This window comes from Eurypyga helias, unplaced genomic scaffold (genome assembly GCF_000690775.1).
Source record: "Eurypyga helias isolate BGI_N326 unplaced genomic scaffold, ASM69077v1 scaffold38363, whole genome shotgun sequence".
Classification (NCBI taxonomy): domain Eukaryota; kingdom Metazoa; phylum Chordata; class Aves; order Eurypygiformes; family Eurypygidae; genus Eurypyga; species Eurypyga helias.
Window position 1 is genome coordinate 10,372 of NW_010243730.1, and position 18,766 is coordinate 29,137.

Here is an 18,766-nt window from a genome sequence, read left to right on the forward strand (position 1 = left end):
TCTGTTCTTTCCAGAAATCTTTGTTTAGTACTTTAATAAATAGTTTCTTTTGAGAGTGCCCAGAATTGTGATGGGTATGTGCACAAGGATGCCTTTATGGTGGAGGGAAAATAGTAGCTTGAATTTAGCTTTTCTTGCAACCAGTGATTTGTCTCTTATTTTTCTGCTCTGTGTTATCCCTCTGTGGGCAGGAGAGAAGTATGGGAGAACAGAGTGACAGTGGGACGTTTTTAGGGCAGGTTAAATCTTGCATCAGCATCTTTGCAGTTTGAGTTGAGGCTCTAGGTAACGTTTGTGTTCACTTAGCATCAGCAAGCACATTGTTTGACCTGCTAATTAATTCTTCTTCTTCCCCCAGCCGCAGAGCCTTGGCCTGAAAATGCTGCGTTGTATCAGCAACTGAAGGGTGGGTACACTGGTTTTTGCAATTAATAATGACTTTATTTTTAGAAACACATCAAATATGCACTAAGATAATTAACTGCAAGGAAGCACAGAAACTGTTAAGAGGCCTTTGTGTTGTTTGTCTGGTCAGAGGTTTAGCTACGCTTGCATCTGCCAATATAAACCAGCTATTCATGGCCTATAAGGTCCTCGGTTTATTATTGACTCATTATATTGGCTGCTGTAGGCAGTGTAAAATGATGTGGTTGCAGGCACAGTTGGCAGATTTACTGCACCAATAGCTGAGGCAGCAGATTTTTGAAGTCTTGTGGTAAAGTGGGCTCTCAGTAAAAAGGAACTGTTAAAATGTATAGGCTAGGATGGTTCAGGCTCCCTTTAGCAGCTCTTCATATATCATCAGATCACATTATGGCCCCCATTTGGGGCTCAGCAGCCTGCTACAGTTGTCAGAAGACTGCAAAGTAATGAAGACTAATAGGTAGCAGCCCTAGTCTTCTAAGCATGGAATTTTTATTGCAGTGAACTTGTCATCTTTCTTTTGTGTGACAGACCTAGACACAGTGTGCAATATTAACTGCAAGCCGCTTTTATAGGTTTCTGAATGCTTTTACTTTTTAGCCAGAGGAGTTATGAAGATGCGGTTTTATTTAACTTTGATTAGAAGAAGAGTAATTGGCATAAAACTCAAGCATTTGGCTTTTAGTTGTTAGCATTTTTTTATTGTATATTGGTGGTAGTGTATGATAAATGCAATTGCATTTGCAGCAGAAGTATTCATGGTATTCTTTTTTTCCCCTCTTTTTTTTTAATATTCATATCACAGGTTTTCTAGTCCAACTACATAATAATTATATATGTGCTCCTTGTTTTACGCGTAAGAAATGCAACCCAGAATGGCTTACAGTTACAGGTCAGTAGCTGAATGGGCACTGTTTTTTGTAATTGTGTGTTTTGGTTTCTTTTCTTTCAACAGAGGAACAAATTTTGCTTTCTGATAATGCATCTTCCCTTGCTGTTCAGGTAAAACATCATCTTTTCTAAACTAGAGATGTTAATTCCGTTTTTTTTTTTTTTTGGATGATTGTCTAGCTAAAGTAACTGTCTGTAGCTAAATGAATAATTTAAGAATTATTTCTGTCAAAATCAATGGCTTATTTTCTGCATCTGATGTGCTTTGCATTGTCATTGAAGTGCCAGAGCCTAAAGGACATGAGGATTTTGAGGATCCTATACAGTATTCATATTTATATTGGTCTGTGTTTGTACAGTATCTGCTTGTGTACCTGCTCTGGGGACTCTGTATGGTTCCCATCTTTTGTCACTTGGTACGCTAGTTCATCTTGTAACATCATGCATGATACTTGCTGGGTATTTAATTCTCAAAGCTAATACTGCTCCAGGTTTGAGGCATATTTGCTTTATGCTGTGCGCATCAAATCTCTGTATGTCTCCAATAGGTTTTCTCCATTTCATCATGTATACAGAGTGGAGATCCAGTGTGGGTTTCAGTCCATATAATTGACAAACCTGTATCTCTAATTGACTTAAAAGCACCTCTGTGGCTGACAGAGTCCACGTAAACTCCATCAACCTGTTAAGTTTGGTAACCCCAAATCTCGAGGGGATGTTTTCCTCATTAGTAGAGAGGGCCTGGCTGTCAGAAGTGGTGGTGAGCAGGCCGTCTGTAAGGTTTGTGTTCTTCAAAGCAACTTCACTGCTGCTTTCTGTAGTAGTTACATTGTTCCCCTGCTTCTTGCTTGTTATGTGTCTTCTAGCTCAGAGCCGCTAGAGCAAGCAGTCTTTGGGGGCTATCCAGAAAGTCACATCTCGTTTAGTCTGCAAGCGGGAGGCTTGGAGACTGTAACTGACATTACCGGTAAAAAGATTAGGATCATTTGATCATGGTAACTACTTCCAGGATCTCTAACTTTTTTCCTACCAGTCTGGCAATCCAGGAAATAGCTCTTAAGAGTAAATTCTATCACAGCAAGGAGGTACCTTTGTCCTTTGCTGGAAACAAGAGTCATCTTTGATACACCAAATAAATAAGGCAGTGGTTGTTTGGGCAGTGTGTTTTATATCATGCCTCAGTAATGCAAATAAGTGTTTTTGTTGCTCACTTGGCCTCTGTGTTCTTGTTACTCCAGCAACTGTATTTTTTGTGGTTCTCAGGAATTTTCTTACCATATAACAATACGTAGAGGTGTGGCTTGTATTTAAAACACAAAGAAAAAAACCCAACAACATGACCCTAAAATTTCCTTTTCTAATGCATCATTTTGCTTAACTGTTTCCAGTTCATTGTTATCCTACACATGTCACTTAGATGATAAATTAACTATAATATATTAAAAATGCTTGGTTTTCTTCAATATTCTCTAGCTGGACAGCTGATAGTAGCCATGACTATAAATATGGCTCTGGTAGATATCTGATCTTAAACTTTATAGAATAGTTTTCTATTGGGGAATCATATCTGTTTTGAAGAATCTCTGTAACATGGTTGTGACTGTGAAAGAATAGCTATCCGTGGTGTCTTTGATCCGTTTTGAAACGATACTAGGATCTGTAGTTATGTATGACTAGTTAGTGATCCGAAAGCTTTAAAAGTACTGGTGTGTTTTGCATAAGGAATTGTGGAGTTCCTCTGTTTCAGAATTTACTTCTTATTCTGATGAGAGCCTGTTTATCTTTTTACTAGGTATTTTTTTGCCTTTTTTCAGGGGTGTGGAGTGGGAGGTGGGATGTCTTTTCCCGAGGAAGAAATGGGAATGGGAAATAGAAGGAGAAATAAGAGCTGGTACCTGGGACTTATTTTCCCACTCTTGCCATTCCTTTTCCCTCTGTTACTGATTTGAGGCACATGAATATCACCAGAGCAGATACATAGCTTGTTCATTGCTTGTTGAACTTCCGTGTGGTGAAAATACATCAGAATTTTGAGTCCCCCTGATCAAAATAGCATGTGGAGTCAGCCACCGTCAAATCTTTAAGGGACATCGTTCGCAACAAGACTCTAAATGTGCTGCAACTGGTCTTTCAGATCTTTCTCAAAATCTCCTTACAGCACTTCCTCATAATCTGCTCTGGGATAGCTCTCCGAGGACATAAATGCAGATAGCTACATATAAAATAAAGAATAGAAATCCAGTGCCACAGTAAGCAATTAGCGAGAGCAAAAGTTGACTGTTTAGAAATTGACGACCCAACAACACAGATGGCATTTCACGTACCCCTCCTCAGCAGAGCAGATCAAGCAGGCAGCAGAGGAAGTTACTCAGCGCAGGTGTAACAGAGGGCTGCGGGTATTGTGTTTGAATTAATGAGTAGCGAGGGCTGCACATCGTACATGGGAGGTTGGTTGGGTCTTGCTGTTTTAGTAATGATTTGACTTGTGACATCTCATTGTGCAATGCAGTCTGAACTCCCAACTGTAGCTACGTGTCGGGTAAGAAGGAGGAGGAGAGAGTCTTCTGGGAGTTGCTACGTAACTGTGGTGGTGCCTTCAGTAGTTAAAACCCAACCAAACCGGCCGAAAAAAATCTCTCTCATCTTAGGGAACCTCTGTGCTGAGTCTGATAGGGGTTTTTTATTGTTTTTGTTTGTTTTTTAATTCCTGTCCTGCCCATTGTTGTTTCGGGAAACAGGCTAAATTAACAATTCCTTTGTCTTTTACTGGCTTCAGATTTTTTTGTATTTACTGAAAATGCATTGTAACTTGAAACAAGCTGGGGCATTATCCCTGGAACATCTTGGTGTTTGCACTCCTCATTTGTTAACTTGAAGTAGTTCGTTACACAGTCCTGTTGAAAGTGAAGCCCATTTGATCTTAGACTGCAAAGTCTTGATTGAATGAAGTTTTATTTTCACTGCAAAGGAATTAAAATCAAGGGAAATACTAACCAGTAATGATTATCCAGCTACAGGAAAGAGAACGTTGTACGTGGAATGGAGGCTCTGTTCTTCTTGTGAGATGTTCAGCCCTGTTCCCATTAAAGTTAATGAAAACACATCTGCTTCCTGGGTAACATGACTCATGGCTTAAACCATTCTCTGCTTATTTATTGTACAGCTTTCATTATACAGCATTCCTCCTTATCAGTTATCATCATAGTAAAGAAAGCTACCAAAAGCCAGAAGTGAATACACAACTATATTTCAATAACAAAGCAACTCCCCGACTTCATGGAGGGAAAAATGGAGTTTTAAATGGGATTAAAGCTGAATTACCACAGGAGAGTATATTTCAGTCTGAAGCAGAGAGCCTGTCCAGGCCCCGTCTCCCTGTAGGTGCCTGGTTCAGGTAAAGCCTTTTTGTTTAGTGCTGGGGTGGAAGTAGTGTGGCTGAGGAGGAGGGAGGGGGTTAATACAGCAGTGCAGTGCCAGGTCTCTTGCCTCAAATGGCAGCGTGGGATGTCTCTGCACTGTTCCAACTTGCAGGGTGGAGGAATGTGGATGTTGAGACTGCCTCTGTTATTACAGGTTCTTCTGAAATCTTTATGCAGGTATTCTCAGAGTCTTGCTTAAAAGGCTGCCTAAATTGTTCAGGATTATGGAAATTCTCATAGCTATCCTGAGGTTATAGAGCCTGCAGCTCATTGTGTTCAGATATGTATTAATTGCTTGTGCAATTGATGTCCTTGTAAATGGTCTTAATACATTTCAGGAAAGTGCGTTTAGAATTGTCTATTCTTAGTCCTGAATGACAGAAAGATGTTTGGGCAATTTAAAATTGTGTTACACAGACCAACTGCTTATTTACTCAACAAGTAATCAAATAAATGCGTAAATCATGTATGATTAATTGCCCTCGACAGAGTTGTGATTTTTGTGTGCATGTGTATGAATTGTGGTTTGGTTTTTCTCTAGATAAAACATTAGCAGAAATTTGAACTTGTTGCTGAGGCTTGAACAAAGGCTTAGTACTGAAATGAAAATCTGACAATCTGACAATCTCTTTTTTTCGCCGAGAATAAAAGCTGGAATTCTTCATGATGAGAAATGCAGTATCAACATAATCAATCTAGCAGCATTGTGTTGTAGCTGAAAACATGCTTAAATCCCAAGCCATACAGGTACTGTTTGTGAGTGAAACATCTTTCATATAGTTCTGAGATGAAATTACCCCTGAATGAATAGCATCTTCATTTATCTTCAAAACCTCTGTGCTACCAGTGAATCTGCTCCTTCCGCATTCTACAACAAGAATTACATTATACCATTAAAGCGGTGTTGTGCTGCAGTGTAAAATAGATTGGTTTGGAGAATGAACGTGGCTTTGCTATAAATTACGTTCACAGGTACAAAGGAATTTGTTATTTTGTTTAAAATAGTCACAAATATAATTAAGCTCTTAATTTATGTTAAACTACAAATGTGGCCATTACCATAACTGGATTAGGAATTTAATCTGTCACTCAAAGAATGATACTGAACAGTTTTCATTTATAACCTTAGACACACTATTTCAGTTACAGGGTCTGCAGCTGTTTGATATGAAAACTGAATCATTCTGTAGATTTGTTCATGGTTTTTAATTTTAAAATGTGTTCCTACAATAAAGTAGAGAATAACTCTTCAGTTGTCATCACATATTGTCCTTTGCATGCTCATGAAATAATGTAAAAATGAAAACAGAAAACGCTTTTCACTCTTCCTTCACAACAGTATTGTGTGAGTGCTTGTAGAAGTGCGGCTGAGTAAGAGATGGCCTGGAATCCCTCGTTCTTTATTAAAAACTAATCATGAATATATCTTCTTCAAATGAAGCCCGGAGTGTGCCATCTGAAAACAGTGTTGCTCATGTGGGGACCTAAGTTGTGAACTGTTTGAGTCTTGGCGTAAGTAATTTCATTCTTGCCTCTGATCTCAGAAACTGCAATCTGGATATGATTTACATCAAGTTGTAACTCATTTTTAATGAGTATTTGTGTTTGCTCAGATGTGTTACTCTGAGAGGGGACTGGAGGGGAAGAAGAGAGCGCTGTGATGGAGCTCTGACAGGGTGATTCGCCGCCTGATGTGTGTTATGTTCCATCCAGTGGTGTCCAAACAGCCCTTCCTTAGCTGGGGAAGGCAAAGAGGAAGGGAGAGCAAGAGTCAAAATGGCACCTAAAACAATTAACTATCGGAATAAACACAAAACTCCCCCCGCCCTTCTCTTGTTCCTTCCCATTGTATTTCATGCACAGTCATTTTCCCTCCTTGTCATCATAGGAAGACACAATGGCATCACTTTCTTGCATTGTTTTGAGGGCGGCAGCAGAGGTGGACATGAGAATGTCAGTCCTGTGAGAAGAGGAGGAAGGGGGGGGTGGGGTGGGCTGCACCGTGGCTGGCTGTGGTTTCTGGGCTTTTGAACTGTCCTAAAGCAGCACAAGGGTGATTGCTCTGATGGTTTTTTTTAAGAGAATTCAAGGCCAACGTCCTACCTACATTCTGAATTTTAAATTGGGTAGGCTATAAGAAAACAAGCCTTAGGTTGATTGTGTCAACGCTGCTATTGTAAATGTACTCCGTAATTCTGGCAGGAGGTGTCACCTGCCATGATTGAAATGAATGATAGGCGTAAGACTGTTGATTAATTTTCTAACAAGTGTCACCTCAAAGCTTCCTATCAGCGCTTTTCACGCAGCTGCTGGTACTTCGTTGTCTTGCAGCAAAAGTATGAATGGGCTTGTTCCAGGCTGACGTCGAAAACAGAGTGGCTCATGCTACTGCTCCCTGGGAGGAGCAGGCAGTGCAACGCTGAGCGTAGTCCTGTGTGGGTCAGCGCGCGGTAGGGCAGGAAAGGCACCGAGAGGCTTCTCTGTGCTTTGTCTTCAATTAGTTGTCCTCACTCCCACACTCTTTTTTTCCCTAGTCTGTAACAGGTAATATTGGGAAGGCACGGAAGGACAGGTGTACTTCATCTGGTAGCACCTTTTTCCTCTCTCTCCTCTGTTTCTGCTCATGGGTTTGCAGAAGCTCTCCACCTCCCTGTCTGCACCAAAGTCTCCCATAAAAACCAAGGTGTACAGAGGCAGAAGCAACTTTGCCTTTTCCCCTCCCCCCCCATTCTTTGTAGACTCAGTGCTTTCCGTCTGGAAAAAGAGAGGTAGCATTGCTAAAAATACATTGTTCACATTTCTCCCTTCCCAGGTGCTGGAAGAGTAGGTGATGGCACAGGTAGAGAGGCTGAAGAGCGTGAGAAGGGGAGACTGTTAGCCTGCAGGGAAGAGACAGAGAGCATTCATGGGAGAGAAGCTGGCAAGACACTGTTAAGCCAAATCTTACTTTTTTATGCCTTTATCTGTTTCTAACATTAACCTCATCCAAGCAAAAGACACACTTTGTTCCAGAAATAACTTAGAGAAAAATGCTTGTAGTAGACGTTATATTGAACGTAAGTTGCTAAACTGGACAGTTTTCTAGGCATCTGCTTCAGTCATTGACCGGTGCTGATACTGCACAAGAAGTCGGGCCCCTGTTTTTAACATTGTAGAAATGCGAATCATCAGTGGGACATATGGATAAAGGAGGCACTCCTGCTGCTGCCAGGGGAATAAACCCAGTTTTTTCCCAATCTGAGCTTTCATTACCCTTGTTTTATGCTGCATTAACTAGCATGAGCAATGAAATTACTCATTCCTTTTAAAAGCCTGAGCATCTTGGTTTGACGTCCTCCAGTTGCAGTGAATTCTGTATATTTATGCTTGAATGAAGTTTCCTTTATTTGTGTAAAGTCTGTTGATCATCTCTTGATCTTCTGTAACATGGGCCAGAGGAAATAAGAATGTTAATCCCTCCTTTTTATGAAATGATCCAAGTAACTCTTTGGATAGGTGTTAAGCATTAAAAAAAATATTTATCATATACAGAATGAATTCAGTTCTCCTTTCCCTGATTAGAGTTTGTTTGGAAGAGTTGTTTTCAAAGCATCAATAAACATTTCTAGCAAACATCTTTACAATTACATTGGACCAGAAAGCTTTAGATGAAGTAATGTGTCCCACTTTTACTACAGACATGAGAGCAAAGGTTTTTTTGCTTTTCCTGTTCTGGAGAACTGCAACTACTGTAGTATTATTGTGTGAGAATCTGAGGTGCTGGAGGAGGTCGAGGTTGTGGCCTACAGTAGTCACCATGTTCGTTCTGTGCTAGTACATTTTTTTTGTCCAGAGGAGAAGAGAATGGGAAATTTAATGCTGCTCTTTGGAATTACAAGCATCTTTGTGAGGTAGGACAGTTAGGCTCAGTTAAGTGTCTTGTTTCTAGCTTTGATGTCACTGTCTTGCTTACTATTCTAGGTGAATTTTCACAAGGGCTTGGTTAACTAGCTTATGTATTACTTGGATTTCAGTTGCCCCTTTCAGTCCCTTTTTAAGGTGATCAGCCAAATTTATGATGTTAACAATAATCTCTGTTGTACTAGAATAAGCCTGGGCCCTTGATCTTTCAGATTGCTCAGTTTTTGATGCTGTGTCTTTGAAGGGGTGTTGATATCTTCATAAATCTCAGCAGAGCTGCGCTGGGGTGGTTTCAGCCTTCAATCTGCGCCCTTCACGCCAAAAGCACTCGGAGGACCTGAGCTCACTCACGTTCGCTGATGGTTTCTCTCACAAGAAAAGCAAGGGTTTACTTGCCTGCTCAAATTATCTATGTGAGGTACCCAAAGGGAATCGAGATGCTCCAAGCTGGAATGGTTGGTGCTCCACTGTGTCTTTTATCAGAGCTGGAAGCTACGGCAGTCTGATCCCATCTGCACACCAAATGTGCTGGCTCTTGACATTCTCCGTGAGTGCTCAAAAAAGGAACAAATCCTCTCTTGATCACTGGGCTGAAGCACTAAATGAGGCAAAGACTCACAAAAATCGCTGCTTTGTCCTGTATTCTTTCTGCAGGATTTCTTTGATCTGCACCAATTTCAACTATTTTGGTAATAGTTCATGCCACTTACTGTCTAACATCACTTATTGTCTAAAATCTAATTTATCTAATTGAATGGATCAGAAAAACAAAATTAGGTTTTCTGGCAGTGGACATTTATAGGAATGCAGTGGTCGTGATCTTTGTCCATATCTTTCTCTAAAAGAAACCATAATTTCCATAAATATGCAATGCATTTACTGTGCTGGAAAAGTCAAAACCACCTGTGTTGTTAGTACTAATGACTTCCAAATCCTGTCAGTCACATCAGTGAAAGAATGTAAGTACTTTCCGAGCAGTGCAAGTTGTAAGGCTCATTTCTTAGGCTGAGCCCTCATAGCTTGGGATAGCACTGTCTCCTCTTAGCAGGTGACAGGTATTTTGAGTCAGCTGGAAGGTTAACCAGGGGACTGTTCGTTTAAGCTGCATCAAGAAATGGATACTGGCCTACTTCGCTAGGTAATGATTAGTTCAGCCGTGTAGAGCTGATCAGCATTAAACTTCTCTCCTATGGTGGAGCTTCCCTTCATTTTCCTGCTAAAAAAAAGCACTTAAAATTGAATAGGTCATGCTTTGGGTACGGATTACAGCTCAGCATACTGGTCTTTTAATTCCCTGGACTTCTGTCTTTTTAAAGATGTAAGTTTTTAATTTTCATTTTTAGGTTTATTGTGTGGCATTAAGTGATATTGTTGTCAACTGTTTTGCTGTTCTGTTCTCTCTCAGTTTTGTACTTCATCACTGTTTCACCACCCTAACTAAAGCTGGTTCTGGTTGTAGACAAGGGCTGAAGCGGACAGGTGCTGGCACAGGGGCACTGACACGGGGTTGCTGGAATGGGCCTGGTAAGGCTGCTAGAGAGGCAGCTCCGTGTTCCGTCAGTGCTTCGGAACCTCACCGGAGGGCTGCTGTGGTGACCGCACAGCCACGTGGGTTTGCCCTGGTTTAGTCGTGAATCACTCCTCGGTTTCTCAAACTCAGTTGTCTCCCATCTACAAAATGTTCATCAGAACTGGAGATGACTGTTCCGGGGAAGTTTTCTTTGGTTTTTGGTTTGGTGTTTACTTTAGGGTGTCTTTTTTTTTCTTTTTTAAAATCTCATTGAGTGTAGCCTGACTGAACTCTGAACTTTCTAGAATTTGCTTTTTTTTATGCAGAGTATTGAACATTTTTATTTAGTTAATTCTAGTTCATTCTAGTTCTAGCCTCCTCTCTCCTCTTTTCTTCATGAAGATCGAAAAAGACACAGGGACCCAGTGTGGTTGCATTTCCAAGATGCCGAAATGGCAATGTGTTCTCAATCGCCTCTGTGCTAGGCCAGAGACTGAGGTAGAATGTCCCTGCCAAAGCTAATAAAGGTTGTTATTTCTTGTTCTGTGGATGTGTACTGAGGAACAGGAGAGAGAAAGGTCAGATTCAGATTTGTGATGGAAACTTGGCTGAACTCTTTACACTGAAAAGATTTTATTTATAGTTTAGCCTCTGTGCTGAGGACTGTTTTTCACAGTCCCAAACTGTGTGTTTGGGAGCAACCTTGTCCTGTGTAGGAGCCAGTGTACAATACAACGTACAGTAGGCAATAATTTGCTGAAGCAGCTCATGTAACCTAAGTGTTCTGTGCCAGCATGGATCATTTTTGACAGGCTGATAGGAGAAGGAGGTAAACACAGTTCTCTGATTCACCTCCTTTTGCTTCAGTCTGTCTCTGCACGTACAAGCTTCTCTGTTATTCGTGTGCTGCCCTAAGTCCAACACAGTTTGGAGTTTATTTCTTCTGAACCTGCAGTGAGAGTAGTACATGCAATTAACAGAATTAATCTCTAGCTTAATGCAGAATTGCAACGTTAGTGCAGTGCCTTCCTGTGAAGGATATTAATTTGGTAAGCCCAGACCAAATGAAACTTCACTTATTTTTGAGATGAAATGCAGCAGTCATGGGTACAAGTTCATTCCACCTCTCCCACCTAAAGATGAAACTCTTTGAAGCTGTTGTTTGATGCCATCGGTTCCACTGCTGAGGAGGTGGTGTGAGCTACTGGTATGGCTTCCAGAAGAACCAAGTCAGCGTACCCGCTGAGTTACAGTATGTGTTTTTGGTGGGTTGCACTGTGCCCAGCAACGGCACAGGAGTCTGTATGTAATGTAAACCGAAGTCTCTGCATCCTTGGCTCTTGGCTATTTAAAAAAAAAGTTGCATATGAAGCCCCACTTTGGGCAGAAGACATGATGCATATCACAGTAGCTGGAACAGTCTGGACATCGCTAGATCCTACAGAGCCTGCAGGCAAAGGAAGAGATCTAGGACTGAGGCAGACCTGTGTCTTAAATTCCTGTTTGAGAATCGGTCATTTGGGTATTACTGTTTGCAGGGAGTTTGGGATGCTAAGACAGCTAGTGCATGGACTTTTGGTGGGATCTGGTGGACTCAGAAAGTGGGGTGGTATCAGATGTGGCCAGTGCCTTGTATTTTCTTTGGGTCATAGTTGCTCCATTAAGCAGTGAGAGAGGTTCTGGTTGGGATGCGGTTTTGGCACTACGGAGACCAGTTTATTGCTGAGTAGTGCAGGACTTGTGGTATTGGGCTGATGTTGACTATGACTGGTACCCTCTCCTTATCTCCCTCTCTCTCTCTATGTCTATATATATATGTATCTGCACGTGTACGTGTAATAATTGGCTCCTAAGCAGTGCTTTGAGTTAATTAGGCTGAGGAAATCAAAAGCTGTAGAGACCCGTGTTTGTGGTGGGTTTTGCACAACCGCTACAGTCCTGCGGTGGGCTCTCATCAGCCCTAAACAATACCTTGCCTAGCAGCTTGTGACCATAGCTCCCTGCTTTGAGGTGGGTTTGGGTGTGAGTTAGGTCATCTAAATCTGCAAGAGCCAGGTGCCATAATGGACTGTGCAGTTCTTGGATTTGGTTGGAAAAGGACCAAAGATTTTGTATTTTTTTCCCCTGGATAGAGTTAGTATCGGCACTTGGATTAGGGTTTGGGAGTAAAGGATTTGAAGAGTGCAGGGGAAAGGAGTGGAGCTGTTTGGGTTATTTTTGTTTGATTGGTACTATAGAAGCCCCAAAGTTAGGAACGGGGCTGACGCCAGTGTTAGTTCATGCCTTACAGTCTCATTTAGTGCAGGGGTGAGGTTTGGGTTATCTTCATGTCTGCGATTAGGGTCTGGGCATCTAAAGCTGTCAGAGTGCAGCTTAGTGCCAGGTGCAGTGACCTGCAGCGCTAGGAGGAGGCTTACGTAGAAAGTGCCAAGCTACAGCAGCATTTTTCTTTGTGGTGGCACCCCTCTGGGTGTAGGCTGTTCTAACCTCAAGCCACTGTGCAGTACAATGATAAATAGGTGTAATTTTGGAATCTGGAATTCTGGCCTGTCTGATTGCAAAACCAAAGTGAATGGTGGGACTTCTGCGGAGTTGTGAGAGACTCCGGAGGTTTAAGAAGTTCCTTATTTTGCCATGTTCTGTCCAAACGGCAAGTATTTTTCTTGATATTTTGCTGTTTCAACAGAAAACTGAGGGTTTTGTGGTGATGGCAGGTGCTGACAAGAATCGGTATCCTACTGAGGATGCTTTAAGGTTACGGATAGGAAGAAACAGTAAATTGATCACTCATGCTCTCCATGATGCACATAAATTACAGATAATAAATACTTCCTCCCAAAGCAGACTTGTGCTCTGACAGTATCATAGAGCAAAACTGGTGGCAGCTATCGTAAATACGCCGTGGGAAGGTGCTGGTGTGCTTGCTGCGTTACGCAACGTGAACTTGGTTCGCCAGCTTTAGCCTGAAGACCTCAGTACTGTGATTTTCAGGAGGGGCAAAACGTCACTTCATTTTGTGCCGGCCCAGCACTAATCGTGTCTGTCAGACACTGCTGCTTTGCTGGTCGTGAAGGAAAACAGTGAAAGTAGGTGAAATTTCATTAGAAGAATTTCAGTCGATTACTGGATGCTGAAGAGTTATCTAAGGAAGTTAGTAAGCCTCGTTTTTCCCTAATCTACCCTTCTCTCTAAGAGGGGTACACAAGGAGCTATACTTCAGTAAGGGGGTGCAAAAAACTGGCCAAAACACAGTCAAACGTACGGAGAAGAACGTGCTTATTTGTCACTGGTGTAGTAATGCTTTTTAAATGCGACTCTCTGTTTCCAGGCCTTTCTGCAAATGTGCAATCTGCCAATCCGGGTGGTTTGCAGGGCAAATGCCGAGTACATGTCCCCATCTGGTAAGTGTGGCTTCATTTAGATTACTACGTTATACCTCCCTTTTGGTACCATGGCAACTGTGGCTTGTCTTGCTGATAACAGTCGGTCAGCGCTGCTGCGCGCGGGCTGCCTCCTCCCTCCTCTCCAGTGCAGCATCTCCTCTGGAACAATGAAACGCTCAAATGCAGAGCAACGAGGCGCGACGCGTAAGCGCGGCGGTACCTGTGTGTGGCACTCGCATGTTCAAATGCCCGAGAGTTGTGTTCTCAAGAAGGAAGGCGTTTCCAAAAGTGGCTTTATTCTGCATCCAGGGAATATTCCAGTGAATGCTGTTACATTTTCCCATTGCTGGGGTGAGACAGCACCAGAGGAGTAGCTTTTGTTACCCTGTCTGGGAGATGATTGCCAGGATGCTGATAACAGGAGAAGACAGAAAGGTGCACTGTCACGGTTAAGGGTGACAGGTGATTTTAAATCTTCCTCTGATCCTTGAGACTGTCTGGAAAAATAATCCAAACCCACCAACAATAAATTAAGTATTAGAAGGATGCAGAGCCTACCTTTTGCTGGAGATGACTGCTGAAAAATGTCCAGAGGCCAGCTCCAGAAGGTTGCCTAAAAAGCAGAGAGAATTGCCGAATGCAGGGCGTGGAAGGCTGGCAGTCCTCGTGCTCTGTCGCAGACTGCTGCTGTGTGAGGAGGTACCCACGTACCGATTACCTGGCTCTGCCTGAGGACTGCCCGATGGAAGTGCCTGTCAGTGCGTGTCTGCCAGCTGTATGGATGCTGCTGCTGCTGTCTTGGTCAAAGCAGTGGAATTCCGCCATTTTTAAAAGAACAGTCGCTGGGCAGCAGTGAAAAACCAGCAAAATATGGAGGTATATAAATTATTTGTTAGTAAATAAGGGGAGCTTTGAAATGCTGAATCTGTGCCCAGAGGAGCATCGTGCCTGCGCAGGAGCAGGGCTGGTGGCAGTTGCATGCTCCCGCTTCTCTGCTGCTCGCACTCCACGTCTGCGCTTGCTGGCATCAGATGTTGTAGCGTGGGTCTGAACGCTTCCTTCTTCTGCTGACAACAAGGGTCGTGGGGGAAAACGATACTGCTTCGGTTTTAAATGTAGGTAGAAATACATGTCATGTTTTTTTCCCATACTTCTGGCTTCCTTATTGTTTGTATTCACTTACCTTTCTTTATATTGTTCTCCAGTGATAGTTCAGACAAGGTTTTAATTTGGTCCCTTCTTCCTCCCCACCACCCTCTGTCTCAGTAGCAGCAAACAAAGATCTGCCTCTTATCGTTTTGGGGGGAAGGTTATGGCTATTTATCTCACGGGCATCGTGATGACAAAACCCATTCTGAGGAATTCAGAAGTATGATACCAAAGGATTGCCGTGGTGTGTGAAGTACAGTCTGACTGAAACCATGGAATTCTGCATCACGGAGAGGTCTGCGTTTCCTCCCACGATGTGCAGTGTGTGGATGCAGATGAAGCCTTTGTTGGTGGGATGCACTTCATTTATTACCCTGAGGCTGATCGAGCCAGTGAACGGTGAATCTCATGATAAAAGCCATGACTGAGGCTGCTGTTAGCATGAACCGTCTGTGAGCGAGGCCCAGCAGTAGGAGTTCGTGTTTTGGTGGAAGGAGCAAGAGAATTGCTGGTAACGTGCTTGGAGCCAAGCAGGTGCTGATCCTGCACTTCGGGCTGTCTGTCGAGAGCGGAGTTTGCCCACAGTGAGAGGGGAAGGGGTGCTGTGCCCCGCTGTGCTGGGCAGGCTTGTTTACTGCCCTTGTGCTTGAGGACGTTTTCAGTAATACCAAACATCCAGTGTTGGTCTCCATGTTATGGATTGTTTTGATCATGCACATAATCCCGAAAGGTTTAGTCTGAAGTACAAGGTTGATGTTTGTCACTTGCGCTGGGATGAAGATTTGCAGGATGAGCAGCCTGGTTAGGGTGGATTGGAGCAGGAGCCCGTGGTGTCACAGAGACCTGGGAGAAAGGGGCGTAAGGCAACATCTGCCATTCTTCGGGGCTGGCTGGGTGTGACAGGGCTTCCTCATGCCTGCCTTAAAGCCTTGGCTCAGTTCTGCGTCTAAGAAGAGTTACCAAGCAGAGGAGGTCGTGCATACAGATTCAGGAATCCTTCACACCGCCACAGGTCCCACCAGTGACACAGTCATTTCCCTGTTTCTGTGTGAGGACGATCTGATTTAGCCCTGCTTCATGCTGGACCCTCAAGGCCCAGCTTCATAGGCTGAACGTTGAGCCTTACTAATATTAAGCTTTAACCCTCGTTGGCTTCCATGATGATGAAGCAGCTCCTTCCACCTCCCAGCCCCTGGATCTGAAAACCTGTTCCTGACTCCAGGACCACGGAGGCTCAAAAACACCAGCTCACAACTAAAGGGTGAAGTCTGGGGCAGCCAAAGGAGCTGGCTGTCCCAGTCATTGGAAATCTGAAGGACTGGAGGAGGGAGAGTCAAGATCCTGCCTGGCTGGGCGTGCGCTTGCACTTCCCCCTGCTTGCTTTTCTGGGCACACTGCCATATCTCCTGTCGTCCTTTCTGCAGCCCGTTCCCTGCTAGTGGGTTGGAAGGGTGGGTGGGAACGCCTTGTGGTGTAAAACTAGCCCAAGGCTCTGTCTGTTTTCCTGGGATTTCCCAGCTGTACTTCAGAGAAACGTTGAATTAAGTCTTTCCAGCAAAGCAAAATGCATTATTAGACTACAAGTCGATAGATTGCAGTAACTTCAAAATACACGATTGCAAGGATCGCATGGAAAATAGGGTCAGGAGGAGGGAGATGTTTGTTATTGCAAACGTTTGCTGGGTGAGCTGTGTGCATCAGAACTTCACCTGTGCTTGTTTGGAAACCACTGACGTGCAGGTGTCCCTGCAGCATTTAATTGCTTTGAAAATTGCAAATGATGTTTTACAGATGTAAGAAGCTCTTACTGAAATACACTTCTCATTTTACAGGCAAAGTACCCTTTATTCACGTGGGAAATCAAGTAGTATCTGAGCTTGGGCCCATAGTCCAGTTTGTAAAAGCCAAGGTATAGTCCATTGCTTTCCTCGGTTGCTGAACGGCGTGTGAATCCCGCTTAGTGCTGCTGATGTGGGGTCCTCTTCTAGGATGTTACGTACTTTGTTCAAACAGTGCGGGGACCTAGTGCCATTTTAAAAGAAAGATATCCTGTGATAGGGGTTGGTTGGCGTGGAAATGTTTTTGTCATTGACTCGAATTCTGGAAGTAAGTTCTGTGTGGGGTGGCTGTGTACCAGTGCCACTTTCTGAGGCTGTTTTTCCACATGCCTGGTCTCTGGGTCTCAGAGCTCTTAAACCCAGAACTGACTGGTTTAGATCCTGATACTGTTCAAATTTGCCATTGCCCCCACCCCCCCTTAAAAATACTATCTTTTTACCAAGCAGTTGATAAAGCTGTGTCACAGATGTACGTTTGTGGTTCCCCCTGGCCACAGAGAAGCACTAGCCAGGAGGCTGCGTGCTCAAACCGTGCTCACCTGTCACTGATAACCGACTGCCCGTCGGGCAGACTGGCTGTGCTCTGTTACAATGATTTCTTGTTAACTGTATTTATGTAAAAGTGCCTGAACTGCGTAAGAGCTCAGGATCAGAGCCAAAGCTCACTAACTTCAGAGGTCCTTGGGCTGGGCATTGCTGAATATTCCAATATCCTTTCTTACATGTGTGTCTCTTTTTTTTTTCTTTTCCCCATTAGGGCCATTCTCTCAGCGACGGGTTGGATGAAGTCCAGAAAGCCGAGATGAAAGCCTATATGGAATTAGTCAATAATATGCTCTTGACAGCAGAGGTACAGCAGGCCATAGTAACTCCACACACCCACATATGTGATTATAGGCAAGGAAGCTTTGGGAATTTTCCCTGTGCTGGAAATACTGCTTATTCTTAGTCATCAACTTTTGAGGTGAAAGGAGGTAGGAATACATTCTCTGGACCCTATGGATTGCTTGCTGAAATGTTCCTGTAGATGTGAGCCACAGGTATGATTCCCCTGATCTACCTGAAGTGCGTCATGCAGCTCTAGACGTAACAGGTGGAAAATGCCAGTGGTTCCTGGGATCCTTCCCTGGAACAGCTGGACAGGCACCCCGCCTCCAGCTTCCATGGTGCGCATGCTCATGCAGCTAGTGAGTGGCTGGGTTCCTTTGCTGTTTGTGTCCGTGGCCAGTTAATGTGACACGATCCTGGCGTAGGAACAGTGTTGGAATTGCTGGCAAGCTGCGGGTTGCCGAGGGCACCAAGCTGGGTGCCATGTGGGCGACGGGAAGGGGCCTTCGGTCTCAGCCTGCTCCTGGTGCCAGCGTAATAGGGACATACAACTGGGCTTGCCTTCCCGTTTTAATCTCTTCTCTACAGTCAGAGGCCTAGGGAAGGAATGAAATGGAAATTTAATCTAACGTAGGAAATAAAATTCTGCTAGTGAGAAATAGTTGTCTCTGTATTCTCCTCTATGAGGAAGTTGTAGTAAGTGTTCTTTCTGTTCCCAGCTCTATCTCCAGTGGTGTGATGATGTTACGGTAGAGGAGGTGAGTGGTTCTGCAGCATTTATCTTAATTAAAATTTAATGAGAAAACACTTTCGCTCACAATTGCAAGTCCCTACTCATAAATGAAACATTGAGGTTTCTACCATTAATGATACAGTCTTTTCACTTGGGTTTCACTTGCATATACATTTTAGGGAAGTTGTGTCGTTATGGGGGGAGCTGACAAAATAGATGGGGTTTTGCCTGTGTTTCTGAAGCAACACTTTCAAGTGGTTACGCTGTGACCAATAAATCCTGTGCAAACCACCACAGTGTATCGCACCACTTGTGTTCTCTCCTGCAGCTCCCTTTCCGAGAGAAACAGGTGAATATTAGCTGTTTGGGGTGTACTTTCTTACACGGTAACACAGCACCTTCCTGTTTCTAAACACAGATTACTCACCCGAGGTACGGCTCCCCGTACCCCTGGCCTCTTAACCGCATTTTGTCCTACCAGAAGCAGTGGGAGGTAAGGCGAAAGATGAAAGCCATTGGATGGGCTGGCAAGACGCTTGAACAGGTCAGTATGAAAAGTTAAGCTTATTGTTTTACCCTCTTTTCTTTTTTCTTTCTTTTTTTAAGACTCTGGGGGGTAACACTGCTGAAAGAGATGTAGTAAAAATATGTTCTGTACTTAAATATATTCTGCAGCCCTGAGGAGAAGGACT

General features: G+C 43.5%; 1 protein-coding gene across 1 annotated transcript; it reads left to right on the forward strand.

Moving 5' to 3' along the window:
- Positions 1-358: 358 nt before the first annotated feature.
- Positions 359-18,618, forward strand: MTX2 (metaxin 2; the record flags this gene model as incomplete). Its single annotated transcript, XM_010149532.1, has 7 exons — positions 359-406; positions 1,379-1,425; positions 13,472-13,544; positions 16,508-16,584; positions 17,271-17,363; positions 18,061-18,099; positions 18,493-18,618. Coding segments are annotated over 7 exons (503 nt in total), but the record flags the coding sequence as incomplete, so codon positions are not given.
- Positions 18,619-18,766: the final 148 nt, after the last annotated feature.